This window comes from Lepidochelys kempii, chromosome 7, assembly GCF_965140265.1.
Source record: "Lepidochelys kempii isolate rLepKem1 chromosome 7, rLepKem1.hap2, whole genome shotgun sequence".
In the NCBI taxonomy this organism is placed as follows: domain Eukaryota; kingdom Metazoa; phylum Chordata; order Testudines; family Cheloniidae; genus Lepidochelys; species Lepidochelys kempii.
The window spans coordinates 30,839,488-30,867,295 of NC_133262.1; the positions used below are offsets into that span (position 1 = coordinate 30,839,488).

The window sequence follows — 27,808 nt, forward strand, 5'->3', positions numbered from 1 at the left end:
CCCCAGCTCCAGGCCAGGCTGTGTTCGGGGGCGGGGCCGGGGGCTGGAGTGGAAATTCCTTTAGCACTGATCAGCTAAAAGCTTCTGTGAGGGGGGGTGGATTCCATTAGGGGCATGAGAGCGGAGTCCCCTGGGGGGGCATGGAGCCAGTGGGGGGATGGAATGGGGAAAGCAGCATCCCCGGGGCAGGTAGAGAGCCAGGATGGAGAGGCTGCTGCTGCCCCACATGGCAGATCAACCCCCACCCAATGGGGCTGAGCTGTCTGCCCCCCATGGGTCCCTGACTCCTGGGCATGCCCCAGTCTAGTTGTGACCTCCCCCAACCCAGCCATGTCCCCCAGAGGACAATTGCCCCATGGATCCAGTATTACATATTAACCCCCCCCCCCCGAACTCTGTCCCTCCACCCACAGTCACTAGAGGTGGAGAGGCCCAGATGCCAACTCCACCACCCCACTCTTACCCCTCAGCAGCATCCACCATCTGTTGCCCCTGTTCCAGCACCTTCTCCTGCAACAACAGAGTGGGTTAAAGCGGATTCAGCTGCATCCCTTTCAGTGACATCCCAGAGAGCCCCAGTCCCTCTCCCAACACTGTGGTGACCCCCCAAGAACCCCAGTCTCTGTCCCCCCACTCTGCAGTGACACCTGCCAGCACCCCACATCAGTATTGGCACCATACAGGGATCCCCAGTATTAGCCTCCCCCTAATACAGGGATGGCATTGTAGGGGATTGGGTGCCTCCGAGACACTAACTAAGCCCACTCCTCCCCCCTCCACACACCCCAGTCCCATCCCTACCTCCTGGGCAGTGCTGGGGTCACGGGAGAGGCTCCACGCAGAACTGAGGAGAGAGGCAGGGCTTAGCGGAAGCATCACAGATTTACCAGGGTGCACTGTGCTGGCAAGCATGTCCAGGAATGCCAGGCCATGGGGTTAGAGTGAGCACCCCTACTCCAGCATGCCTAGGCAGGGCCCTGGGCTCTCCAGCGCCCCATGTGTCTCTGTATCTCCCCAGTGGTTCCCCTGAGTTCAGCGTCCTGCAAGCAACCCAGTGCAGCCTGTTCAGAGCAAGCCAGTGTTTACCAGTCCCCTGGGTTCCAGCATCGCAGGGTCCTTAGCGCAGCACAGAAAGCCAGGCTCAGCCCGGAGTCCATGCTGGAAACTACCTACTCTACTTCTGCCTCCTCCTCCTTTCCCCACCAGAGCCTCGCTCTCTGCCCCCCCGCCTGGGCAGCCAGATTCCTAATCCAGCAATTTAGGAACATAGGGCTGGGCCACTGAGTCCCAGCCTTGCTCTTGCAGCCAACCTGTTATAGGATCTTGGTTGGAAATTTACCTAGCTCCATCCTCAGGCCGGTTGGGGCATTTGCCAACCATTCCTCCTACTGGGAGGTTGCTCCAGACCCTCCCTCCTCTGCTGGTCACAAACCTTCTCCTCACATTCAGCCTCAGTGGATTCCTGGCCAGGTTATCCCCCATTTGTTCTTACACGAACATTCGTTGCTCATAAGGCCCCAGTGTGATTGTCCAGTCTGACCTCCGGCACCACGGGCCATAGGGCTGCCCTGAATTAATTCCCATTTGAACTAGGGCAAATCTGGACTTTGGTGGCCCTTTGCTAGACTGAAGAACCTTCTGTTATCATGTCTGTTCTCCAGGCAGGTGCCTAGAGACTAGGAGCAAGTTACCTCTTCACTTTCTCTTGGTTAAATGACAGCAACTAAATCCTGCAGTCTCTCTCTGTACAGCATTCTGCCGGTAAGGCATCAGGATAAGGCATTATTACCTGATAGCTGCCCCTGTGCCTACATGGAAACAGTCCTCCAGATTAAGGCAGGGTGAGAATTTTAAGTGGATTAACTATTCCTGATTAACTCCATATGTGGATGCTCTTGGACCAGGAGCAGAGTGCCTTGTTCCAGATTAGTTTAATCTGGATTAGGATAATTTGAGATAAGGCACTCTGATTCTGAAATTAGGGTGTCCACAAATGGAGTTAGGAATCATTAATGAGGAATAGCTCCTGAGTAGACAAGGCTTTGGTGCCCACGTGCACCCCTCGGGGCTCCCGGGTTCACTCCAGGGCTCTGTTCCTAGGGAGAGTTCTTGTTGGTGCACCCACCCCCAGCCAGAGAGAGCTGCAGCTGTCCTGTCTCCCCTGCCCTGGAGGGGAAAGTAACCCTTCCCACCCATGGGACGGCAATCCCAAGGGCATGGGGAAACTGAGTCATACCTATTATTCTTACAAATATGGCAGCAATTCCCACATTTTCCACAGGGTGATACCACACACACACACACACACACACACCCCGGGTTTAGTCCGGTATCCTCCCCTGCTAACTTGGTATCCTGGCTCCCCCAGGGAACCATGCAGCCCTGTACCCCACACCTTCGGGGTGATATTCCCAGCATCCTCTGTGCTCACCATCGGCGCAATTCCATCTCGCCATCCAGTTCCATTCCTGCCTTGCCCTGCAATGCACCAGGAAGCCATTAATGGGGTACCCCTCCCTCACAGCCCCTTTGCTGGAAGGGGGTTACCCAGAGGACTGGAGCTCTCCCAGATGCCACTGCCACCCCTCTGTGAATTGGGGCCCAGCTCTCCCAGATACCATCCTTGAAATTGAGACCCAGAGCCCCTTCCTGAATGGGGACCTCATGCCCCCAGATTCCTGCCCTTGAAACCAGGACCAGTGCCCCAGATGCACCTGCCATTGAAATCAGGATCCAGTGCCCCGACAGGCCCCCCCAAACTGAGACATAGTGTCCCCAGATGCCTTCCCATCCATGTTGCATCCTCCATTGCACACACCCCCGAGGGATTTTGGGGGTGTCACCTCACATGTCCTGTTACCTGCTCTGTGTCCGGCTCATCTCCACTCTTCATGATGCCCCAGGGACTTGGGTGAGCTCAGTGCCTGAGACACCAAGGGGAGAGGAAGTGTCAGAGCCAGCGGCCCCCACCCAATCCACCCCTTTTTAGCCCCCCCATGCCCTTGGTACCCAATCATACCCACCCCAGCACTCCTGTTGAGTCCCCACATCCTTCATGCCCCTTGCGGCTCGGTCACTCCTCCCGACATCTGCCTACCCCTCCACACACACCTGCTAACCCGCCAAACCCAGCCACACACCTTTGCCCCCCATTTACTCCTCCACTCCCCCTCTCTCATGACCCCCACCTACTTTGTGCCCCCCTATACCCTTCCACTATGGGGCACAGAGAGAAGCTGGAGTTTGGGGGGGTTAGAGACCACAATGATCATGCACACTCCCCCCCAAAGGAAAGGATGGACTCACAGACACTCCACTCAGACCAGGACGCCGTGGTGCCCTGAGGTGATGCCATGGCAACAGGAGAATCCTGCTGGGCAACGGTCTCCAGGCCCCCACATCCCATCCCAGGGACCCCAGAATCCCTCATTGCCCCCAGCAGAGCTGGGGGAGGAGGAGACTCACCCCCCAAGGTCCCCAATCCCCTACACCACACCTTGCACATGTCCCCTGGGTTGGAAGACCCCTGGGAAGGGTGACACCCCCCACTCTGTGACCTCACCTCCATCGTGCTCCACTTACTTCCACTCCCAGCACCCCTTCTGCACTGCCCCCCCAGTTCCTGTCCCGCATCAAACCCCTTGCCTCTGAACCCCACTACATCTCTTCCATGCTCCCCCACCCCTCCTGGGCTAGTGCCTTCTGAGCACCACCTCTCTGAGGCACTGTGCCAGCCACCCCACCCTGGACAGACACATGGATGCGGTGTCTCTCATTCAGATTTTGGTTTAATCTGGAAAATAAAAAACAAAAACAAAAAATCATCCATCGAACTGAGTCAAACAGGCACCTTTGTGTGTGTGGATTGGGGGGGCGGCAACAGAACAGACACACAGGGGGATCGCTGGGTGGAAAACCTCCACTCCCTACGGCACGGAGGAAGGCAGCAGGGAACAGCATAGCCCCTTGTTTGGTTCAATAAACTCCCCCTAGTTGATTTGGGGAGGGGTCACCTCCCAGGAGTTTGGGGGTTCAGAATATCATTTGGCAGGTTGATCCTTCCGCCCCCTTTTTGGGGGGGGTTAAGGATCCATCCTGCAAGGCAAATGAGGCACAGATTTAAGGGGAGGTGGGGGTGTCCCCCACAAGCTGCCCCGCAGACACTCCAGGGGAGGAAGTTAGTCTGTGAGCTGGGGTGGTAGGTGTCTGTGTAGTGGGATTCCCTGTACTGGGGGGTCTCCTGGTACCAGGAAGGGGATGGGGGCAAATCCCTTTGCTGGGTGTAGGTAGGGTCTGGTGCTGGGGAGGGATAGTTGGCACCTTGAGGAGACCATGGAGAATGGAGTGTCTCTGTGACAGGGGTGCTCAGCTGGTACCAGGGGAGAGGGGCAGTCTCAGTGCTTGGTTGGCAGTTGGCAGCAGGGGGGCAGTTGGCATCAAAGGGGATGGGATGTCTCCATGCTGGGTGGCCCAGTTGGTACCAGGAGGGAAGGGAGGTCTGTGTTGGGGGGCCCCCACTGGCAGTGTAGGGGGGCCCAGTTGGTACCACAGGTAGGCCCAGCTGACGGCCAGGGGGCAGTCTCCGTGCTGTTGGGGGGGACAGGTAGCACCATGCTGCAGGGGGGCAGTCTCCGTGCTGGGGTTGCTCCACTCCCCTCTAGACCGCCTCGCCCTTGTGGCGAGTGCGGCTCAGCAGGTCCATGGGCAGGCCGGGGGGCTGGCCGTGGGTGTGGCGGGTACGCAGGCGGCGGAGTTGGCGGGGGCGCTTGGCCTGCAGCCCCCCTTCGCTGGGTGCTTCGCTTTGGGTGTCGGAGCTCTCATCGATGAAGGCCAGGTTCTCCCCCATGTAGTCTATAGGGCACAAGCCGCCCCCCGCTGAAGCAGCCATGTTGTGGGCGTTGAGCTGTGCCACCTGTAGGGCGGTGCTGGGAGAGGGGGGCTCCGGGCGAGGCGAGGGAGAAGGCATGGTGGGTGGAAGCTCCGGGGGCATAGGGGAGGGCGGGTGTCCCTTCAGCGTTCCCACCTTCTGAAGCTTCTCGGGCAGCCCCATGCCTGTCACCCGTAGCTGGGCAGTCACATTCCCTGTCCAGCTGGCAGCCTGAGCGGTGAGGCCCCCCATCTGTAGGTTGAGAGGGGAATCAGGGACAGGCAAGGAAACCTCCCATTGATCCCACTGCATACATCACCGAGCCTCCCCACTGACCTCCCTGCCCACATCCCTCCACTGATCCCCCCCAACATACACCCCAGCCCCCATCAGCCTGCAGGGTGAGACCCCCGTCTGTGGGGAGAGTGGGGGGGGGTCAGGGAACCTGTCCAAGTCCTTCCACTGACCCCCCTCCACTTCTACCGACCCCCCTCCACTTCCACGCTGACCCCCCACATGCTTACTCCTCCCCACCCCATCCCTTCCCACTGACATGCCCCCTCTCCACATGAGCCACCCCTCCCATCTCCTTCCCCACCCACACACTCTGCTAGATTGGGGGTGGGGTATCAGGCTGACCCCCCATCCACTCCCTCACCTGTAGGCACACCCTGGGGTATGTGTACAGGATGTGGGTTGAGGCTCTTTTGGAGGGGGTGCATGCTAGGGGGTTTGTGCAGGGTGGGAACATGGCCTGTGTGTGCCAGGACAGCACCCACCAGTGGGTGTATCTTGTGGGGGTGGGGTGGAGCAGTGACAGGGTCCACAGGGGGATGCAGGGGCTGTGGGAGGGGTCAGAGGGAGGGGTCAGTTGGGAGGTGCAGAGGACGCATGTCAGCCCACATGTGCTGGGTCAGGAGGAGACAGTGGGAGTCCATGGGGGGATACAAAGGGGAGGCAGTAAGGGGGACGGAGAGGCAAGACAGTGTGGGGGTTCCGTAGCGGGAGCTAGAGGGATGGGGGCAGGATAGCAGAAAGTAGGGGGGTTAGGGAAGCGGGGGGCAGAGGAGCACAGCAGAGGGGAGTCTGTCAGAGGTCCATGAGAGGATGCAAAAGGGGGCAGTCAGAGGGGCAGGATAGTGGGGTTCTGTGGGAAGGTAAGGGGCAGGATGGGGGCAATGTGGGGGTCTGAGGGGTGAGGGGATCAGAGAGGTGGGGTGGGGGGAAGTGTGGGGTACCAACCTCGGCCCTTGTGCGACGGGACAGCACTCGCAGCCAGTTGCCAATCATGGTGAGGATGGAGGCGAAGTAGGCCAGGCCCAGCAGGATCCAGAACCAGACCAGGGGCTTGTACCAGGGGTGGTCATCCCCCATACCATCACCTGGGAGGGGGCAGTGTCTCAGCATCTCCCCAACACACACAACCTCCGCGCTGCACCAGCTGTGCCCTCCCTACCCCGATCCCCCATCACTCCACTGCCCCAATCCTCCTGCCAGCCCCTTTCCACCTGCTTCCCTCTGCCCCCTCCCTACCCTCCTTTCCCTGTACCAGGCCCCCCAGGCCACAAAAGAACAGCCAATGGTCCATCTAGCCCAGTATCCTGTCTTCCGACAGCAGCCCATACCAAAGCTTCAGGGAGAGTGTACAGAATAGGGCACTTTGGAGAGATCCACCCGTCTTCCCCGCCTGGCTTCTGGCAGTTGGAGGGTTAAGATCGCCCTGAGCATGGGGTACATCCATCCCTGACCATTGTGGCCAACAGCCAGCAATGGACCTATTTTCCATGAACTTACCTAATTCGTTTTTGAACCCAGTTATACTTTTGTCCTTCACAACATCTCATGAGAGGTTGACTGTGCCCTGTGCAAAGAAGTATTTCCTCCCGTGTGTATTAAACTTGCTCCCTGTTCATTTCAATCCGTGACCCCCTGGTTTTGGTAGTGTGGGAAGGGGTAAATAAGACTTCTCTATTTTTCTACACCAGTCACGAGTCTGTAGACCTCCATCATACTCCCCCTTGATTGTCTCTTTTCTAAGCTGAACCATCCTAGTCTTTTTAGACTCTCCTCATATGGAAGTAATTCCACACCCTTGGTCACCTCTGCTGTCCTTTTCTGAATGTTTTCCAGTTTCACTATATACCCTTTTGGAGATGAGACAACCAGAACTGGACACAGCATTCAAGGTGTGGGCACATCATGGATTTATATAGTGGTATAATAATATTTTCTGTCTTATTTTCTATCCTTCTTCTAATGGTTCCTAGCATTCTGTTAGCCTTTCTGACCACTGCTGCGCATTGAGCTGAAGTTTTCAGAGGACTACTCACAATAACTCCAAAATCTCATTCTTGAGTGGCAACATCTAATTTAAACCTCATCATTTTGGATGTGTAGCTAGGATTATGTTTCCCAGCGTGCATTACCTTGCACTTACCAATGCTGAATTTCATCTCCCATTTTCTTGCCCACTCATGCAGTTTCGTGAGATCCCTTTGTAACTCTTTGCAGTCTGCTTTCGACTCAACTATCTTAAGTAAATTTTTATCATCTGCAAACTTTGCCATTTCACTTTTCACTCCCTTTTCTAGATCATTAGTGAATATGTTAAATAGCACAGGTCCCAGTCTGCAGGGGACCCCACTATTTACCTTTCTCCATTCTGAAAACTGACCATTTATTCCTACCCTTTGCTTCCTATCTTTCAACCAGTTACTGATCCATGAGAGAGCCTTCCCTCTAATCCCATGACTCCTTTTTGCTTAAGAGACTTTGGTGAGAGACCTTGTCAAAGGCTTTCTGAAAATCCAAGTACACTATTTCAACTAGATCGCCCTTATCCACATGCTTGTTGACCCCCCCTCAAAGAATTCTTAGAGTCATGAGCCACAACTTCCCTTTACAAAAGCTGTGTTGACTCTTCTCCAACAAAGTGGGTTTATCAGAGTTAACTGATAATTCAGTTTTTTTTTACCATAGTTTCTATTAGTTTGCCCAGTACTGAAGTCAGGCTCACTGGCCTGTAATTGCCACGATCACCTCTGGAGCCTTTTTTTAAAAATTGGCATTACATTAAGTGATCCTCCAGCCATCTGGTACAGAGGCTTGTTTCAGTGACGGATTACAGACCACAGTTAGTAGTTCTGCCAGTTCATGTTTGAGTTCCTCCAGAACTCTTGGGTGAATACCAGCTGGTCCTGGTGATTTATTACAGTTTAATTATCAATTTGTTCTAAAATCTCTTCCACTGACACATCTGTGTAATAGTACTTCAGATGTATCACCCAAAAAGAATAGCTCTGATGGGGGTATCTCCCCCACATCCTCTGGAGTGAAGACTGATGCAAAGAATCCTTTTAGCTTCTCTGCAATGGCCTTGTCTTCCTTGAGTACTCCTTTAACACCTTTGTGGTCTGGCCCCACTGCCTATCTGACATGCTTCCTGCTTCTGATGTGTTTTAAAAAATTCTTGCTCTTAGTTTTTGCGTCTTTAGCAAGTTGCTTCTCAAGTTCTTTCTTGTCCTGTCTTATTACACTTGTACCCTTAACCAACCTGAGTTTGTTGGAACTCATTGGAATTTGATCTCCAAAGTTTAAAGCGTGCTTTTTTGTTTCTAACAGCCTCCATTATTCTGCTGTTTAGCCATGGTGGTATTCTTTTGGTCCTCGTATTGTCTTTTCTGATTTGGGGTATACATTCACTATGAGCCTGTATTATGGGGTATTTAAATAGTCCCCATGCTGCTTGCAGGCATTTTACCCTTGTGACAGCTTCTTTTAATTTGCATCTAACAAGTGTCCTCATTTTGTGTAGCTCCACTTTTTAAAATTAAATGTTACTGTAGTGGGATTTTTGTGTGTGTGTGTGTGTATTATCTCCCTACAGAGATGCTAAATTTAATTACATTATGGTCGCTATTACTGAGCAGTCGTGCTATAATTAGCTTTTGTACCACATCCTCTGCTCCACTTAGGACATCACACCCCACCACCCACCTTCCCTGTCTCCCGCTCCCCACACCTCCCACAGTTTGTCCCACCAGGGGCTCTCTCACACTAGCCCACACACACACTAGGCTCCCCACCCCTTCCCTTGTCCCCCGTGAAGCCCAGCTTTCACTGAGCCCCCCTCCTGCCCACCACCAACAGCCTCCCCCATGTAGCTCCCCCCCATGCCTACCTGCCACATAGTCCCCAAAGCCGATGGTAGTCAGCGTGACGACCACAAAGTAGACAGACTCCAGCAGGGTCCAGCCCTCCACTCGCTGGAACACAATGGTGGGGATGGTGACGAAGAGGATGCAGCCAATGAGGATGAAGAGCAGGGCAGAGAGAACTCGCACAATGGTGGGACTCACCTGCCATTTCTGGGGGGGAGGAGACAGCATCAAGGGAGGACCAGGGGAAAGCCCCCTCCCCGCTCCGATGCACACTCTGACCCCCGAGAGGGGAACCCCCCACCACACACACCGACCCCTTTGCCCCTCTCATGCACTGATTCCTCCCAACACACACTCCTTTGCACCCCCTCACACAGCCCCCTGGCAGCAGAGGTGCCACCTGGATGGGTTTTGTACTGCTTTGCCAGGTAGAAGATTTTCTGTGCTGGGTTTTTTCACTTGGTATGTTAAAGCACTCTACAATCCATGCCTTGTAGTTTGGATTGTGGCCCGTGTTAGAATGAGGTAAGAAAAATGATAAAATAACATACAAATATACAGATTGTGGGGCGGTTGTTTGTTTGATTTGTAAAACGGTTCCCTAACACATTCTAGTAATACCTGTAATGGGCACTAGGACCCTTTTTCTTAATGGGGGGCATGGCCAGTGGCCAGGTTCTGGTGGTGGTGTGACCCGTGGACCGGACTTTGTTATTGGTTGATGGGGTGACAGCCAGGGGCTGTGATTTGTTAGGTGGTGGAGCAGCCAAAGGCTGGGTTTTCTGCACCTTGGAAGTGGCCACCCTACCCAGGAGGGGAACTAGGGAAAGAACCCTCCCCCCACCTCTGGGAAGGGAATCCCTGGAACCCATGGGGTGGGGGCAGAGAGTGTTGGGGGAGGAAACAGACTGGGGAGCCCCTTGGGACAGGAGCCCCCAACCAAGCTGGCCCCACAAATGGGAGAGATCTAGTGCAGGGGAGCAGAGCCAGGCTCCCTGACCCACTGTCTGACCTCTCCTCTGCAGCAGCCCTGCTCTGCACACAGCCCGGAGAGTGAGTGCAGGGGGCACGTGGGGGGACTGCTGGGGGAGCACAGGAGGCTGGGAGACCAAGGGAGACAGTGGAAGACACTATAGCTGCTGGACATAAGGGATTGGAAAGGGGGAAGCACTGGGGACCCTGGAGCTGCTGGGTACATGGGCCCTGGCTCTGCAGGGGCAGGGGGATGGAGACGCAGAGGGCACTCACCAGGAAGACATCCTCCACCTTACTGATGGCCTGGCGCAGTGAGAAGCCCAGGTGGTCGCCCACCCCAGCCAGCAGCATCCCAAAGAGCGGGATCCCAACCAGAGCGTAGAAGATGCAGAAGAGACGCCCCCCGTCTGTCTTGGGGGATGTGTTACCGAACCCTGGGGGAGGGGCATGGAGTCAGCAGGGAGGGGGCAGAACTGCTGCCCCTTAATCCTGAACTGCAGCTCCCTGCTATCGCAGCCCTGAGCACCCCCACCAGCTCTGCCCTCAATACCTACCCACAGCACCCCCCCCCCCGGGCCAGTACCGATGGTGGTGATGATGGTGCCAGCGAAGAAGAAGGCGCTGCCCATGTCCCAGTTGGTGCTATTGGTGCTGTTGGCTGTGGGGTCAGCGCCAGCACCCATGGCATCTCTGACATGCTGGGGGAGACGGGAAAGAGTTAATGCTAGTGCATGATGGGGGGGACCCAATACCAGCTCCTGCTGCCCCCTCCCCACATCCTTACCCCCAAACTTGGCTTTCCCAGTACATATTTGCCAACCCTTTCCCGACTGCCCCACGGCTGTTGACCCAGACACTTGACTGTCCCCCACCTCTCCCCTCTTTCTCCTTCCTCTCCCCATCTCCCCCTGGAAATCCCTCATCAGGCTCATCCCACCCCATTGCCCCCCAAATCACCCCAACCTGCATCTGCTTCTGCCCCACCCCAATGATACCTGCCCCCCACACCCTTCCCATGCCTCCAGCACTGTCCCTCCCCACCTACCCCTTGCAACCGTCCCCTCCCCACATTGACAACTCTGATTTTGGCCAGTCTCAGGTGTTTTCCAGCCTGGCCCAAAGGTGAGGGTGAAAAGCCCCTGTGATTGGCTGCCCTTCTCCCACTTTCTCCACCTCCTGGGAAGGCAGCCAATCAGGGCTTCTGCAGGAGGCAGGTAATGCTCTCCCTCCCCCACAAGAGATATCAGCTGGGGGGGGGCAGGAGAGAGAGAGAGAAGGAGCAGTGGACAGCATTTCCCAGGAGAGGAGAGAGAACCCAGCCCTGCTCCCCCCAAACTGAGGGAGGGTGACAAGCCCCTGGAGCTGCAAGAGGAGGGGGGCAGATGTATGGGGGGGGGGAGAATTAATTTCTGGACTGGGGGACTCAGAATTAATTCATTAGGATTTTAGGAAAAGCTGGAGGCTCTGCACCATCCCTGAGCGAGTGAGAGCCTCTTTCTCTCTAGGAACTGGCAGCGCTGTAACTAAGGGGACTTTCAGTGGTGGCCACAGCACTTCCCATCCCCCCCCCCGCCAATGCCTGCTACCCCCTCCCCCATGCCCTACCCCTGCTCCCCTCTTTCCCCCATACACCCACCCCATCCATGCCCCACACCTGCCCCCTCCATGCCCCTCTCCCACCATCTCACCAGGATGAGCGCGTCCAGCTCCTGGCTGGGCACACAGCGGTATCTCTGCAGGAACTGCTCACGGGCAGCTTGCAGTGCCTCCTGCTGGCGGCTCTCATGCGGCTGCTCCAGCAGGCGGAAGACGAAGGCGCCACTCACCAGGTAGGCAAGCACCACGGTCAGCAGGGCCAGCACCGTAGCCCGTCGCATCACGCTGCCCCGCTCACTAAGGGGTGTCTGCTCCACCCCCACCCCACTCAGGATTGACTCCTTAGACGAGTAGCAGAGAGGCAGTGTCCCATGGTTCTCGGTAGGGTGGGGGGCTGCAGGGGTCAGGGGGGAGCTCACTGCAGGGAGGAGACAGGGATGAGTGTGGGGGGAGGCCACACTATTACCACCCATACCCCAATAACCTCCAGTGCAGAGACCCCCACTGCACCCTAATACCACCCATCCTAATACACCCCACCCATAACCCAATAGCCCCACTGCACAGAGTCCCCCATTACATCTCAATACCACCCACAGCCCCTCACTGCAATAAGCCCCACCCATACACCAATAGCCCCTGTTGCAGAGACCCCCAATACTACCCATGGCCCCCTTATTCTGATACACCCTACCCATACCCCCATCCAATATGCCCCACCCATAATCCACTCACCCCCACTGCAGAGACCACCCATTACATCCCAATACCACCCATAGCCCCCCACCCATACCCCATTAACCTCCACTGCGGAGACCCCATTACACTCCCGTACACCCCTGATATCACTATATACCCTACTCATACCCCCAATAACCCGCACTGCATAGAGATCCCCATAGGTCCCACTCCAATACACTCCACCCATACCCCCCATAACTCCTACTGCTTAGAGACCCTCATAGTCCCTACCCTGATACACCCCATCCATATCTCCAATAACCCCACTACACAGAGACCCTCCACTATACCCAATACTGCTCAAAGCTTCCACCCTGATATGCTCCCTTTGCCCCCTCCAATAAACCCCCTACTTAGAAAACCCCAACTCAATATGCCACACCCAGTAGCCCATGGTGCTCTGGGGCAAGTGGCTCACTGGGGTGGGGGATGGGAGGAGTATGGCAAAATGCCTACCCTCCATAGTCCCTACTGCATAGAGACACCCATTACACCCGCATATCCCCAATATCCCCCATGCCCCCACCCCAATACCCCATGCATAGAGGGCTTTGGGGGTAGCTCTCTGGGGGGAGGGGACAGAGGCAGAGTCCAGAAAAGACACCCTCCTTCTGCCAATTCCCCATATCCCCCACTGCACAGACGTCCCCCTATGCCATCTCCCACCCCCCAATACCATGTGGTGTGGCTGGGGGTAGCTCACTGCAGGGGGAGACCACTCCCCAGCGCCACACCCATCTTCCTCCAACAACCCCCACCACACAAAGACCTACCATCCTCCACCCCCAAATACCCCATGGAGCTTGGCAGGGTGAGAAGAGACACCCCTTTTCCCCACCCCCATAATACAGAGCAACCTCAGTTCTCCCAAATACCCCCCAATGCCCATGATACTGCGGGAGGAGGGGTGTGGGGATATACCCCCTCCTTCCCTCCATTCCCACTGTGATACCCTCCCATCCCCCATTCCCTCTGCCGCCCCGTCCACCCCACCCCCCCGCTCTGCCTCAGCCCCCAGCGTGCCCATGTGGGGGGGAGGGTAGGTTGCTCATTGCAAGGGGGTGACAGGGAGTGGGGGCATCACGCCGAGACCCCCTCCCCCACTCCATACCTTACGGTGCTCGGCGGGAGGGCAGCTGCACTGACACCCCGGCTCGGCCCCCCTCCCCTTGGGATCCCCCCAGCGCCGCTCGGAGCCGGAACCTCTGCCCAGTGGGTCCCCCCCCCCCGCAAGCCCAGCCCGTCCCGCTCCCCCACGGACAGAGGGGCGGGCCAAGGAGCTCCGGAGGGGGGCGCTCTGCTGCCTCCCCCGGCCGGGCCCCAGCTGGGCAGCAGCGCGCAGTGCGCACCCGGCGGGGCGGGCAGGGCAATGAGACGGCGCCGGGGCTGCTGCCAGGAGATGCTGTCGCTGGAGGAGCTGAGCTTAAAGGGGCAGGAGCAGCCGGGTGTGTGCTCAGATGGCCATGGAGGCGGCGGGGGGAACCCCCCCCATCCCGGGCCAGGGCCCCACAGGGGGCGGGGGTTAACCCCAGTCCCCGGGGGCCATGCGGTGGGTCGGAGGGAGGGGTTAACCCCAATCCCAGGGGTCCCAGGTGGGGAGGGTCTTGGGGGAGTTAACCCCGGGACCAGGGTTCCCACACATAGGGACTGTATACCCCCCCCTTGCATTGGGCGCGGGGGTCTCCTCCCCCCCCGGGGGAAAGGCTGCCCCATTCACTCACCTGGGTGCCGTGCAGAGCCAGACCCTACAGTAGCTGGGCTCCAGGGAGCGACGGAGGGGGGCTGAGTCTCCCGGCCCCTCCCAGTCCCGGTTGGATGTGGGGGGGAGTTGCCTGGTGCACAGCTGGCTCTGTGCCAGCCCTCCCCCATCCAACCTGTCAGCCAGAGCCCAATTAACGGGAGCTTTCAATTAGCTCTGCCCCGCCAAACCCTGGTGCCGCCACCGCAGGCTTGGCACTGCACAGGGCCGCCAGCCAGCCAGCGTCCATGCCCGGCCTCTCCCAGCGGACGGCTGTCGGGAGCGGGGCAGGAGCACCAGCTGCAGGGGGAGCACCCAGCTGCTGCATTCCTGACCTCTGCCAGTAGGGGGTGATGTACACGGCCCTCTGTTGCCCTCTATGGTGTACACACACACACCTAGACACACTTGTTTCACACAGAGAGCTGGGTTCGTTCTCTCCAGCAGGGGGTGACAGACACACATGGTGCCTCTCATGCACCCCCGTATCACACATTGTATCACACACACACTGTCACACCCCATCTCACACACATCCCTGTGTCGGTGTCTCATACACAACGTGTCTCTCACACTCTGTCACACATTGTATCACACACACACTGTCCCACCCCATTTACACGCATCCCCATGTCTGTCTTTCGTACTTGGACTGTCTCACACAGCATCACACGTATCACACACACATTGTCCCACCTCATCTGATATGCATCCCCGTGCCTGTCTCCAGTACATGGACACTTTCACACACACACACTGTTTCACCCCTTCTCACATGCATCCCCATGTCTGTGTCTCATACACGAACTGTCTCACGCACCCTGTCACACACTGTAGCTCACACACTGTCACAGCCCATCTAACACACATCCCCTCTCTCCTGTCTGTATCTCGTACTTGGACTGCCTCACACAGCATCACACATTGTATCGCACGCGCACTATCCCACCCCATCTCACACACGTCCCCGGCTGTCTGACATGTCACAGGCTACCACACACACGTCTCTCGCACATTTGACACACGCCAGATAAAGCCACTGTCGCCCAGCCCAGTTGGTCCCTCAGCCCCCGTCTCCCTGCCCAGCGCGGGCAGTGGGGCCCAGGGTTCCGGGGGAAGGGGATGGATGGATGGAGTGGTACCCGCCCCAGCACCCCCCCTCCCCCTGTATCACTCACTCGCTTGCTCGCTAGCAGCAGCAGCAGCGGCGGCTCCTCCCTGCACTGGGATCCAGCAGACAGGTGAAGCCTCCTCCCTCCCTCACTCCTTCCCCCCCCCCCAGGATGGGGCAGCTGCTGGCCTGCCTTCCCCCCACCCCCCCTTGGCCCAAGAGCTGCCAGGAGCCTCCCCCCCTCCGCCCAGCCACAGCCAGAGGGAGCCGGAGCCTCAGGCTGCAGGAACTGCAGATAGCATGGGGGGGGGTTGTTAACCCTTGGGGGGGGAGCATGGAGGGGGGCAGTGCACAGAGAGGGGACAGGCTGGTACCAGCATAGGGTACCCAGGGGGACAGAGGTGGGGACACATCCCTTTGCCATGGGATTCTGGGATGATTTTTTAGGATAGAGGGGTTCCCCTTGCTGGGGGTTCCCTGGGATGGTGCAGCCCCCCAAGTCCCGCTGCACTGCTCCCTCCCTGGCCCCAGAGGAGGTGGCAGGACTCCTGGGTTCAATTCTCAGCTGCTCCATGTCCCTTCTCTGTGCCCATTTCCCCCCTGCAGAATGGGGTGGGGGCACTACTGTCCCTCTGCCTGCAGATGTCTGGGTTCTGTGTGGGGGCTGATGTAACACTCTCTCACCCTGAAGTGCTGGAGACCTGTACAGGAATGGGGTGTCTCCAGCCCAGACTAGCTTGGGAGCAATGCAGCTGCCAGACCCCCCGAAGGTGGAAAGATGCAGGCAGGAGCTGCCTGGAGCTGAGGCAAGGAACTTTATTGGGGCCGGGGGAGACAGAGTTACATACAAACCCCAGAGCTGGGGGCTAGGGGGAAATTCCCTGCACTGCACCACCCCCTTTCTGAGGCACTTCTGCTGTGGACCTCTCAAGGGGGATGACTCAACACAGTAGCTCCTCCAAACTTTGGGTGGGTGGACACAACCCGCCCTTTGATTCCCTGAGCCATGAAGAGAGGGCTTAACTCCCTTCAAACTGTGTGCGTGGGGGGGGGGAGGTGACAGAGATTCCAATTAACCCCATTCATTGAGCTGCCCCATTCCTTGTGTGCAGGGAGGGGGCACTGAGCAGCTCTGAGCCCATTGAGCTGTAGTATCCACAATTTTTAGCACCTTAAGGAAGCCAAGTTGTAAAACAAATCCCAGAGGGTTACGCATGTCCAGCCTGTGAAGGGAACGGGGGAAGGACTCCCCTTCTCAGCCATAAGGTGCCACATAGCAGCTGGGAGCTCCAGGCAAGTTCAGGAATCTTTGTAGCAGGGGGAGGGGGACGGGGGGGCACATTTCTGCCACCCAAGCTGGAAAGAGAATGGAAAAGAATGTGAAACACAGAAATCATCATATTGGCACCCCCAATGCAAAGATGCAGCTGCCTCTGGGGTGGAGCTCAGGGATGCATACAGGGGTTGCTCACCCAGCAGATGCTCTCAGACACTGGTGCCCATATCAGATTCAGCGGGATCCTCCTCCGGCTCAGCTTTGGGTGCCAGCTGGGCCAAGGGAGTGCTGCCCAGGAGCCCCCTCCGAAGGACATAGGGGCAGAAGGGGCCGGAGGGGATGTCGGCAAAACCTGTGGGTGGGGCACAGAGTGAGATTGGGGCTGAGTAATGTGGGGGCTGAGCTCTGCTAGGAGTGAGCCCCCATCCCAATCTCTCACTCCCTGGGGGCTGGGAGCACTGCTAGTGGTCCCCCCTCCCTCCACTTTCGCTCCAATGTCCTGCTGGGGGGAAGGGCAGCTGCATGGGGAGGGATCAGAGCCAGAATCAGTACTGCACCCCTGCCCCTCCTTGCAGAGCTTAGAGCTGCTGAGCAGGATGGAAAATCAACTGGGGCGGCGAGGGGGCGGGGGAAAGAATTCCTAGCCGAGCCTGGGCACGGTCACTGGCTGCAGGTGGCGGGGGGTGTATGAGACTCTCATGTAGGCATAATCTGGGATGCCTCCCCCTACTCCCCTAGCACTAACCCTTCCAAATTGGTGCTTCCCCTGCCCTGTACCCCTCTGCTCTGTATCTCCTCCACTCCATACCCCTGACAGTCTGCTGCTCCCCTTGTCCCATACCTCCTCCCTGAACCCCTCTGCTCCATAACCTGCCCCATAGTGCCCCTCAAATGCTGCCTATTCCATAACTCCCTGAACTGCCCCCCACACATCAGCACCCCCAGACATGGGCAGTGCCTACACTATGTGCCTGGTCCAGCCGCCCACCACGCACCTTTCATGACGACCTCAGGCAGCCCATAGGGCTCATACTGAGTGTGGTCGAAGGCTGCCGAGATGAGCTCCCTGTGCTGCTGGCCCGGCACCGGCCCCTCCGTCTGGGTCTGGGCATCCTGTGCCCCCGGCCAGGCAGTCCGGAGAACTGAGAAAGCGAGATGGGGATACAGATTAGGGGTCTGCTCCCATGACCCTCTGATGCCTGAGCCTCCACCCATGACCCCCCTTTCTCCAGTGACCCTCCCCAAATACCCAGGGCTCTCTCCCCCCATGATTCCCACAACTGCCCAGGCCCCTGCCCCCGACCTGCAGGCAGGTGCCACCCCTCCTCCCGAAAGGCAGTGCACCCCATTGATGCCCAGCCCCCTTCCCTTGCAGAGTTGGGGCAAAAGCCCTGATCTCAGCCCCCAAAACGAGCCAACACTCCATGTCCCCCCCTTACCATAAGCAAGGTCCCCCTGGCCTCTGTCCCCTAGAGGTGCTGCAGTGGGGGTGGCTGAGGTCCCCTGATGCTGTCCGTCTCCAGTGGCAGGCATGGTACATTCCTCTCGGGCATGAGATTGCCACAGCGCCAGCTCAGCCTGCAGGGCCCGGTTCTCCTGCAGCAGATGGGACAGCACCTCCTCCAGCTGGGAAGAGACGGGGGTGGGGGAAGAGAAAGGAGACGGATCCTGTTATCCCAGTAAGCAGGGTTCAGCCCCAGAGAACCCCAGCCTGACCCTGGGGCAAAGGGGTGAGGGGGGTGACACCGAGACCAGTTTGGTCCAAGATGGAGGACACTGATGACAGATGGCTCATTGGGAAGGTGGAAGGGGTGGGGTGGGCTGTGGCATAGAAAGAGTAAAGGTGTTGTGGAAGGGGTGGCGCAGCCACGTGTTGGGGGTATGGGAACCCAAGTTTGGGGAGAATGGGGCAGGGGAACCCTGGGACAGGAGCTGGGGGTATGGGGCAAGGAAGCCCTGGGTCAGGCAGGGGTGCATGGGGGAGGGAATTTGGAGAACTGCCCTCCCCCAAGTTCACTCACCTGCTCCTGCACTCCAGCCTGGCCTGTCGACTTCTGTAGTTCCCACAGGATATTCTGCAGCTGTGCCCGCTCACTGTGCCAGGCCTGCTTCCCCGCCAGCAGGGGCAGGTCTGTGGAGGGATCCCACATCCTGCTAAACACAGCCAACTCCAGGGCACTGAGAGGCAACTCCGGGGGAAGGGGCAGCTCAGCAGGGGTGGGGGTGGCCAACCTTGGGGGGCCAGACTCTGGGGCTGTGGGAGACAGCTTAGAGGGGATGGCAGTAAGTGGCTCTGGGACTGTGGGAGGCAGCTCATGGGGGCTGGGCTCTGGGACTGTGGGGAGTGACTCAGGGGGGCTGGGCTCTGGGTCTGTGGGGGGTGGCTCAGGAGGGTTGGACTCTGGGACTGTGGGGAGCAGCTCAGCGGAGCTGGTGGCAGGCGGCTCAGCATGGCCGGACTCTGGGACTGTGGGGGGCGGCTCAGCATGGCTGGGCTCTGGGACTGTGGGGGGCGGCTCAGCAGCACCAGGCTCTGGGACTGTGGGGGGCGGCTCAGCGGGGCCGGGCTCTGGGACTGTGGGGGGCGGCTCAGCGGGGCCGGGCTCTGGGACTGTGGGGGGCGGCTGAGCGGGGCCAGGCTCTGGGACTGTGGGGGGCGGCTCAGCGGGGCCAGGCTCTGGGACTGTGGGGGGCTGCTCAGCGGGGCTGGGCTCTGGGACTGTGGGGGGCGGCTCAGCGGGGCCGGGCTCTGGGACTGTGGGGGGCTGCTCAGCGGGGCCGGGCTCTGGGACTGTGGGGGGCGGCTCAGCAGGGCCGGGCTCTGGGACTGTGGGGGGCGGCTCAGCGGGGCCGGGCTCTGGGACTGTGGGGGGCTGCTCAGCGGGGCCGGGCTCTGGGACTGTGGGGGGCGGCTCAGCGGGGCCGGGCTCTGGGACTGTGGGGGGCGGCTCAGCGGGGCCGGGCTCTGGGACTGTGGGGGGTGGCTCAATGGGACCAGGCTCTGGGACTGTGGGGGGCGGCTCAGCGGGGCCGGGCTCTGGGACTGTGGGGGGCTGCTCAATGGGACCAGGCTCTGGGACTGTGGGGGGCGGCTCAGCGGGGCCGGGCTCTGGGACTGTGGGGGGTGGCTCAATGGGACCAGGCTCTGGGACTGTGGGGGGCGGCTCAGCGGGGCCGGGCTCTGGGACTGTGGGGGGCGGCTCAGCGGGGCTGGGCTCTGGGACTGTGGGGGGTGGCTCAGCGGAGCTGGTGGCAGGTGGCTCAGGGGGGCTGGACTCTGGGACTGTGGGGGGCGGCTCAGCGGGACTGGGCTTTGGGACTGTGGGGGTTGGCTCAATGGGGCCAGGCTCTGGGACTGTGGGGGGTGGCTCAGGGAGAGGGGTGGGAGGCGTCTCCCCACCCAGCAGCACCCGCAGGTGCCCCACCTCAGCCTCCAGCAGCCCGCGGACCCGGCCCGCTTCCCCCAGCGCCTGGCCCAGGCACTCCAGCTCCCGCTCCCGCTCATACCCCTCAGTCAGCAGCTCTGCCACATGCTGGCTCTGGGCCTCACAGGCCAGTGCCAGCCGCTCTGTCTGCAACCCCAATGTCTCCTGGAGCCGCCGCAGCCGCTCCTGGGCCTGGGCCGCCTGGGCCTCTGCCTCAGCCTTGCCCAGGGCCAGGGCCCTCAACTCCCCCCGCAGCACCTGCAGCTCTCCCACCTCCTGAGCATCCCCCTGAGGCAGGCCGGGCCCTGGTGCCCCCCAGACCTGAGCCTCCAACTCCACAGCCAGGGCCTGCAGTTCCCTCCCCTCCCCTTTGGCCGGGCTGGGCCCTGGTGCCCCATGCAGCTCCTGGGCCGCCTCCTTGCGCTGCATGGTGGCATCCTGGGCCGGCAGCATCTCGGCCAGGGCCCGGCGCTCCCCAGCCAGGTCCCAGGCGCCTTGGCGCAGCTTCCAGCAGGTTTCCAGCAGCCCCTTGCGCAGGCTCTCAGAGGCAGCCAGGCGCTGGCGCAGCCCCAACACCTCAGCCCTCAGGGCCTGCAGCTCTGGGGGGGGCTCTGGCTCCCGGCCCCGCTCCCCACCGGGCACCAGCTTGCCCACGGCTCGGGGACCCTGTGCTGAGGAACCTGGGGGAAAGACAAACAGAGCAGAGAGGGAGCGGTTAGGGGGACAAGGTGCCAGGGGGCTCCCCTGGGCCCACACTGGGCTGGTGCAGGGTACAGAGAGACCCCCAGACCTCCCCTGAGGCCCCCTATGGTCCCTGAGACACACACCCAGCCCCCTTCAAAATCCCCATACTCACAGACACCACCCCTCCCATCCATACACCTACACCCCTGCAGGGCCCCCACCCCCGCCACAGCCTCAGGCCAAACATCCAACCTTGTCCACTGCCCCCCTTTCAGCATCCCCTCCTCCCCCCACCTCTGACCCCTGCTTTCCCCAGGCCCTGTCTTCTGCTCCCCAGCCTCGCCCTTACCCCACTCCCCCATCTCACCTCTGACCTTCCCAGCTGTCCCTCGTTTCTCAGGCACCCGCTCCAGCCGGGAGGTGATGAGGCTGCGCCGGACACAGCCTGGGGGGCGCCGCTCCCGTTCCGATCCCCCCAGGCCCTGCTGAAGACAGGTGTGTGAGTGACGTGGGCTGTGATAGGGCAGGGTGAGAAATGGGATATGGACCTTTCCCTGCCACAGGATGCTGGGACCCTTCTGTCCCTTGGCACCAACACCCCCCTCACCTTATTTGGTGGGCAGTGGAGGGGTGCAGGGATATCCGACCGGGTACCCTGCTGCTCCAGCACTTCCCGATGGTGCCTCTCCAGCTCTGCCAGCTCCTGCAACAGATGGGGTGATATGCATCATCACAACCACTGGAGCCCCAAGTGGGGGTGGAGGGGATCCAAGGGGGCCCCCCTGTGGTGAGTAGGGTCTCAGCCTCGGGCCCCCTTTTAAGGCTGTTCTGGGCTGGGGAAGCACTTGGGTGTGGGGGGGGGGGTGGCTGGCCACAGCAGTGTGGGGGCTGTAGCACAGAAGGGGGATTGGTGCAGTAGGGTCAGGGGCCGAAGGGAGGGGAGGAGGGTGGCAGGGTACTGTTAGGAAGGAGGGGTTGTGCCAGGTGCAGGGGAGGGACTGTGAGGTGGGGATGGGATAAGGGGCCTATGCCAAGTTGGGGGGATTGTGCTGCAGAAGGGGGTAGCAGGGGGTGGGCCACGCAGCAGGGATTCTCCCACCTGCCGGTGCTCCCTTTCTTGCTGCTCCAGGCGGCGCTGCGCGGCCCCTGCTCTCTGCCTCTGGCCTCTCAACTCCTCCAACAGCTGCTGCACCCGCCGTTCCAGGGCACTCACCTGGGGGGAACAACATGTCAGACTTGGGCAAGTCCTTGAATGGCTCTGTGCCACCCATGGAGAACCAACACACACCCCAAGGACTACATCCCTCACCTAGCCCCTCCAGAAGTACCAGTGTCCTGCTTGTTCACCACAGCTGGGGGGGGGGGGAAGGGGACCTGCAGCAGGAATATGACTGGGGGCATGATCCCTCCCCTGTAGGGCTCCCTCATAGCGCCAGGACCAATCAGAGAGGGGGCCAGGAGGGCCATTTGGCCTGGGCCCCAAGCTCAAAGTGGGCCTCAAATTTAGACACTTGTTAATTTTTTGGCATTTGATAAGTTTCGCAACTTGTTTTTATGCGCATCCCTATCAGACCAAAATGTGACACACTCTCTCCGCTTAGAGCTGCAGATTTAAGCAAATAAGAGATGTGATTTGGTAAAAGACATAATGTTTTTGTTAACTGATATGGATTTTGTCATATCAAAGAATAAAAAATGTTCATAAATATTAATAAAAATATATCAGTTCTGATGAGACAAGATTAGACCATGTGTCATCATTTTTTATTTTTATTACAGCTAGGGGCCTCAAAAGCTGGAAGTGGCCCGGGCCTCTCTGGACCTCTGAGAGGGCCTGCACAGTGCCACTGAGACCTGCATCCTCTGCTCTAGGCCTCCCCACTCTGATCCCCGCAGCCCCTGTGCTCCAAGGACTAGAGCCCCACCTCGTGGCATCAGTCAGTACCGCACCCTGCAACATCTCCATGCGCCCCCCCTCCCCCGTGGCAGCAAGAGGTACCGCACCCTGCAGCAGTTCCATGCCCCCTAGGAGCAGCAGGCGGTACTGCACCCTGCAGCCGTTCCATGAGCCCCCAAGTGGCCCTTCCTACTCAGTATGAGGCTAACCCATTTTCCCTCTCGACTCTCCCATGCTCACCTTAGCGACTGCCTGGTCACGCTGCTCTGTGCACTGGGCCAACTCCTGCTGCACTGACTGCAGTCCCCCCCTCAACTCCCAGGCCTCCACGTCAGGGGGTCCGCGCCCCGGCCCTGCGGGGGAGAGGGTGGGGTGAGAAATGGCACTGCTGCCCTCAATGGCCTGGAGCCATTGCCCTCCTCCACCATCATGAGCCGTGTGGGCTTCCACCACTGGCACCAAGGACTGCCTTGGCCCCATAGTCTTTGAGTCTAATTCCTTCCACCCCCGCCGCAGCCCTTGGCTCATCCCCCTCCCCAGCCATTACTGGACACCAGCCCCAGTTCTCTCCTGTGCAGACCCTGGACATGGCACCCTCCCCACCCCTGTATATGACTTGAGCCCAGCTCCTCCTGCAGTCCTCAACCAGTTCTCTGCATTCCCCCAGACTGGACATCAGCCCCTGTGTAACCAAGTTACCCAGAATGCTTAACTCTCAGGACCTGGAGATCAGCCTGGATCTCAGGGGTGAGAACAGGGGGGTTTCCCCTAATGCCCCTCCCCTGCCCCAGCCCTTCCCAGGACCCATCCTGATCCCCACTATAGGGAGGGCAGGGTCAGGTTGGCGGGCTTGGTGACCTGCTTACAAGGAGAAACTGCCATAGCTAGGTTGGGCATGAAAAGTCTCTCCCAACCTCATTGCAGTTTTACCTGAATTCTCCTCTCTAGGTTCCTCCCTATGGGATGGGATCCTCTGACTGTCTTCTGTGGGGGCAGGGCCACCAGGAGGGACACTGTGCCAGGCAGCCCCTCGATGTACGAGCTGCTCCTCCCCCAACTTGGGGCTGCTGGGCTGCAACTGGAGAAGGGGCGATATGGGGGTGAGGGATACGGGCCTTTACTAAATGCACCCAAGTTGAATGGGGCAGGGGCTGCAGCTCAGGAGTGAGGGGCACCAGCAGATCAAGGTGGGAGAACTCAGGCCTGGGATACCAGGGGGCTGCAGGTTGGGATTGAGGAACATTGGCAGAGCTGGTGTGGGGGAGCCTGGGGCTGAGAGTCAGGACTGAGGGACACTGGCCGAGCTGGAGGTGGGGGCTGGAGGTTGGGGTTGAGGGGCACCCTCTGTACTCACTCTCATGCTGGGTGTTCGGGGTCTGTTCTCTAGCCTGGGGTTTTGCTCCCAAGTGCCCAGCTCAGCCCCTGTGGGGAGACAGACCTGGTCAGCTCTGCAGGGCCGATGATCAACTCCCCAAGGGGATCTGACTGTCCCCCCCCACCCCCTCCTCAACAGTCTGTCACAAGCTCTAATTCCCCATCAGCCTGGGATGGGAATGAGCCCCCCTCCTTTCTGCCCTCCTTACCTTCCTTCCGGGGGGCCCAGCAATGGGTCAGGTGGGTGCTTGACCGCAGGTTATCCAGCTCTGCCTGGCACCTGGGGGACCCCAGAGAGAGATTAGTGCTGCTTGCCCAGTGGCCCCTCATACCCAGCCTCAGTGCCCTCAGCCCCATAGCTCTCCTGGTGCCCCTCACCCCAACACTACTTCACTCAACCCCATCCTGCACCCTGCACAGTGTTCCCCGACCCCAACACCACAAACCACTCCCCGTGGTGCCCCTCGTCATCCCCTGGGCACCCTCCCCCACTCTCACTCTGCCCCCTGCCACCACTATCCCAACACTGTACCTCCCAGATTCCCTCACCTTTCCCCAGGCACCCCACCCCCACATCATACCATCCCTACCCCAACAATATCACCTACTGCACCCACACATCCCCTCGCCTTCCCTTGGGCAACACCCAACCCTGACCTTTAGATACCCCTGTGTACTTCCTCCACCTGCTCCTGGGCAGCACCCCACTTAGTGCTGTCCCCCGACCTGTCTCAGGCAGTGCCCTCCCTCAGTGCCAGGCACCACAGCCCTCTAACACCCCCCATCGTCTCGCTGGCATTCCCATTCCCCAGCTGGTACCTCCGCAGCTCCTCCTCCAGCTCCTCAATGCGCTGAGCGGCCCGGCCCAGCTGCCCCTCCAGCTGGCTCAGCTGCGTCCCCTTGGCCTGGAGCTCCCGGCTCAGTTGCTGGTGCTCACGCTCCTGCTGCTCGCAGGCCTCAGCCAGGTCCCGCCGCTCCCGGGCCAGCAGCGCCCATGTGCCACGCTCCTCCTCATGCTACAAGGGATGGGGTGTGAGTGTGCAAGGCCAGGAGGAGAGGCCCAAGAGTGCACAGCCCAGAGGTGTGTGCACCGGCTGGGGGCATGAACTGGGCATGGAGACACGAACTCTGCTCTGGCCCAGGGCAGGGAGAACTGGCTGGCTCAGGGGGCATGGGCGAATGCCCTGCAGCACAGCCATTGACTCAGCCATAGTGGTGCTTGGCCTGCTGGGAGCCACAGGCTGCCCTCCCTGAGTGCCACCCCCCAGCAGGGTGAGAATGGGTGTGGGTGCCACCCATATACCTTCTGCCTCTGCTTGTGTAGCGCGGCCTCCAGTGTGTCCAGCTGTGCCTGCTTCTGGAGCCGCTCCTTGTGGGCCCACTCCAGGCGCTGCTCCAGCTCCCTCACCCCCTGCAGTGCCCGTGCCGGCAGCCCCTCCTGCCAAGTCTCGCCCGGCCAGCTCATGGCGCCCTCTCCTCTGCCCAGGGCCAGGCCCCTCCAGCCCCTGCTGCTTGCTCCAAGGACAGACACTGCCAGGATGCAGCAGGGATTAGCAGGGATTAGGCATCACAGCCCAGAGAGAGCCAGAGCACTAGGGGGCGCTGGGCTGCAGGGAGAAGGGTGGGGGGCGCTGGGCCTTAGGAAGCAGGGCGGGGACACGTCAGGGGGCAATGGGCTGCAGGAAGCGGGGTGGGGATGCGTTAGGACAGCCAGGCTGCAGGGAGAGAGGTGGGGGGCGCTGGGCTGTAGGGAGCAGGGCGGGCACTCAGCAGGAGGCACTGGGCCACAAGAAGTGGGGTAGGGGCTCAGTAGGGGGCACTGGGCCGCAGGAAGCAGGCTCAGTGGGGGGCACTGGGCCACAGGGAACAAGGCCTGAGGTGGGATGGTGGCGCTGGGCCCCAGGGAGCGGGGCGGGGACTCAGCAGAGGGCACTCGGCCACAGGGAGTGGGGCAGGCCTCGAGGGGCGGGGGGAGGCACTGGGTTGCAGGGAGTGGGGTAGGGCTTGGCGGGGGGCACTGGGCCACAGGGAGTGGGGCAGGGGCTCACCAGGAGCGCTGGGCTGCAGGGAGCGGGGCAGGGCTTGGCGGGGGGCACTGGGCCACAGGGAGTGGAGCAGGAGCTCAACAGGCGGCGCTGGGCTGCAAGTAGCAGGGCAGGGGCTCAGCAGGGGGTGCTGGGCCCCAGGGAGCAGGGCAGGGGCTCAACAGGGGGTGCTGGGCCCCAGGGAGCGGGGTAGGGCTTGGCAGGGAGCACTGGGCCATAAGGAGCAGGGTGCTGGGCAGTAGAGAGCAGAGCAGGGCAGGGTTCAGCAGGGGGTGCTGGACCTCAGGGAGTTGGGACCGGAGGGTTGGCAAGGGGTGATGGGCCATAGACAGCGGGGCAGGGCTCAGCAGGAGGTGCTGGGTCACAGGGAGCAGGGTGGGGGGGTGCTGGGCCATAGGGAGCAGGGCAGGACTTGGCAGGGGGCACTGGGCTGCAGGGAGTGGGGCAGGGGCTCAGTAAGGAGTGCTGGGCCATAAGGAGCAGGGTGCAGGGCTTGGTTAGTGTGGGGGGCAAGACTCAGCAGGGGGTGCTGGGCCTCAGAGGGCAGGGCAGGGCGGGTGGGTGGGTGCGTGCTGTGGGGAACAGGGCAGGGGGCCACAGGGAGCGGGATGGGGGACGGTGGGCCACAAGAAGTGGGGCGGGGGTTCAGCAGGGGATTCTGGGCTGCAGGTCCCTGGGCCACAGGAAGTGCTGTTTTTCATAGGGGTGACTCCATTCCAGGCCCCCAGCCCGCCCCCTCCCTTCAGCAGTTTCCCTTGCAAACAAGATTTCCCTCCCATCCTGTCCTTCACTCTTGTGCTTTTATTGCATGACTCCAACCAGCTGCCCCACCCCATCCGAAAGCAGAGAATGGAACCCAGGCATCCTGCCTCCCAGTGCTCCCTGCTTGAACCCAGCAGAGCACACTCCCCACCCCTGCTCAGAAGCAGCTAGGCCTTGTTAGCCTCCCTGCAAGCCAGCCCGGAGCAGTTATAAGGAGGAGCTGGTTTTATAGAGGCTGCTGGAACAACGGGCAAGGTCAAGGAAGCTGAGGGAGTTCTGCCTGTGTTTGTTCAGCTAGGCCCAGAGGGCTTGGGGCGAAGCTGGCTTTCTGAGACATCAAGGCCAGGCACACCTGTTATGACCCTCTCCCCTCCAAGAGCCAAGATAGAAACCAGGAGCCCAGGCTTCCAGCCCCCATTGCAAGTGCTGCAACTGCATCAACCTAGGCGTTGCCAAAATGTGTGGGGTAAACATGGAGAAAGGGGCAGGCCTCAGTCAGGCAGAGAACCCAGGTATCCGGGACAGGGCTTGCCTCGGAACCCAAGAAACTAGGGCAAGAGCTGGTCCTCAGTGACCTCTAACCCCTGCGCCTGGCTGAGCTGGCTCTAGCATTGGATCAGCTTATGGAGGGATTAGCAGGGGCAGGCAGGGTAACAGCACCTGCCCTGCGGTGGAGGAGGAACAGTGCCACTCCTGCAGGGCGAGAGGCAGAAAGGATTAGGATGGGCAATATAAAGGGGGGCTGAGATGGAATAAATACAGGGCAGCTCTGGGGGCAATGCTCCTCCCAGACTAACAGGCAGCTCCAGCCACATGGGGAGGGTTGCCAGGGCATGGCTCTCTTCCCCACCCCAACCACCTATGCTGGGCCAATGTGGGGACAGGTTGCTGATTAACCCCATCAGGATGGGGGTTTAAAGTCCAAGGAGTGAGGGTAGCCATGTAGCCCAGTCACACACATTGCTTGTGCCAGCCAACGGGGGGTGGGGCGCCGGGGAAAACTACCTGCTGCAGCTCATGCAGTCTGTAGCAGAGCTTGGAACAGAACCCAGGAGTCCTGGCTCCCAGCCCCCACCCTACTCCAACCACTAGACACCACTCCCCCTCCCAGAACTTGGAACAGAACCCAGGAGTCTTGGCTCTCAGCCCCAACCCAC

At 60.0% G+C, this 27,808-nt stretch overlaps 3 protein-coding genes across 11 annotated transcripts in view; all 3 read right to left on the bottom strand.

Annotated features, from left to right (window-relative positions):
• Window positions 1-5,108, bottom strand: part of CATSPERZ (catsper channel auxiliary subunit zeta) — a 16,290-nt gene extending 11,182 nt beyond the window's left edge. For all 5 annotated transcript variants that reach the window (XM_073351738.1, XM_073351734.1, XM_073351735.1 and 2 more), the window contains exons 1-5: window positions 5,024-5,108; window positions 2,861-2,924; window positions 2,432-2,478; window positions 802-844; window positions 464-510 (exon numbers count right to left, since the gene is read on the bottom strand). In XM_073351738.1, the coding sequence (XP_073207839.1) occupies window positions 464-510; window positions 802-844; window positions 2,432-2,478; window positions 2,861-2,893 (170 nt within the window). In that variant the 5' untranslated portion in view covers window positions 2,894-2,924; window positions 5,024-5,108. The remainder of the gene's footprint in view (window positions 1-463; window positions 511-801; window positions 845-2,431; window positions 2,479-2,860; window positions 2,925-5,023) is intronic.
• KCNK4 (potassium two pore domain channel subfamily K member 4) lies at window positions 3,800-14,161 on the bottom strand. 2 transcript variants are annotated; one of them, XM_073351730.1, is made up of 7 exons: window positions 14,061-14,161; window positions 11,691-12,016; window positions 10,586-10,700; window positions 10,276-10,436; window positions 9,048-9,234; window positions 6,110-6,249; window positions 3,800-5,119 (listed from the first exon to the last, which is right to left on the bottom strand). In XM_073351730.1, the coding sequence occupies exons 2-7, from the start codon at window positions 11,877-11,879 to the stop codon at window positions 4,658-4,660; spliced, it is 1,254 nt and encodes a 417-aa protein (XP_073207831.1). In that variant the 5' UTR covers window positions 11,880-12,016; window positions 14,061-14,161; the 3' UTR covers window positions 3,800-4,657. The 2 variants fall into 2 exon arrangements, with proteins under 2 accessions (XP_073207831.1, XP_073207832.1); XM_073351731.1 differs by lacking the exon at window positions 14,061-14,161 and adding an exon at window positions 13,451-14,048.
• A 1,823-nt stretch (window positions 14,162-15,984) lies between these two features.
• Window positions 15,985-25,429, bottom strand: LOC140914286 (uncharacterized). 4 transcript variants are annotated; one of them, XM_073351725.1, is made up of 14 exons: window positions 25,148-25,429; window positions 24,664-24,860; window positions 24,054-24,124; window positions 23,825-23,892; window positions 23,401-23,548; window positions 22,711-22,823; window positions 21,673-21,786; window positions 21,181-21,276; window positions 20,941-21,055; window positions 18,486-20,569; window positions 17,904-18,132; window positions 17,460-17,606; window positions 16,661-16,816; window positions 15,985-16,544 (listed from the first exon to the last, which is right to left on the bottom strand). In XM_073351725.1, the coding sequence occupies exons 1-13, from the start codon at window positions 25,307-25,309 to the stop codon at window positions 16,674-16,676; spliced, it is 3,687 nt and encodes a 1,228-aa protein (XP_073207826.1). In that variant the 5' UTR covers window positions 25,310-25,429; the 3' UTR covers window positions 15,985-16,544; window positions 16,661-16,673. The 4 variants fall into 4 exon arrangements, with proteins under 4 accessions (XP_073207826.1, XP_073207827.1, XP_073207825.1 ...); XM_073351726.1 differs by having other exon boundaries at window positions 17,904-18,090; window positions 20,941-21,058; XM_073351724.1 differs by having other exon boundaries at window positions 20,941-21,058.
• Between the last annotated feature and the right edge of the window lie 2,379 nt (window positions 25,430-27,808).

Coding starts and splice junctions, on each gene's coding strand:
- KCNK4 (XM_073351730.1), bottom strand. CDS start 11,879: ATGCGACGGGCTACGGTGCTGGCCCTGCTGACCGTGGTGCTTGCCTAC. Junction 10,437..10,585: donor CACCATCATCACCACCATCG/GTACTGGCCCGG, acceptor CCCCTCCCCCAG/GGTTCGGTAACACATCCCCC. Junction 5,120..6,109: donor CCCGTCGCACAAGGGCCGAG/GTTGGTACCCCA, acceptor CTCAACCTACAG/ATGGGGGGCCTCACCGCTCA.
- LOC140914286 (XM_073351724.1), bottom strand. CDS start 25,309: ATGAGCTGGCCGGGCGAGACTTGGCAGGAGGGGCTGCCGGCACGGGCA. Junction 24,125..24,663: donor CTGGAGGAGGAGCTGCGGAG/GTACCAGCTGGG, acceptor GGGGTCCCCCAG/GTGCCAGGCAGAGCTGGATA. Junction 17,607..17,903: donor CCAGGGGGACCTTGCTTATG/GTAAGGGGGGGA, acceptor TCGCTTTCTCAG/TTCTCCGGACTGCCTGGCCG.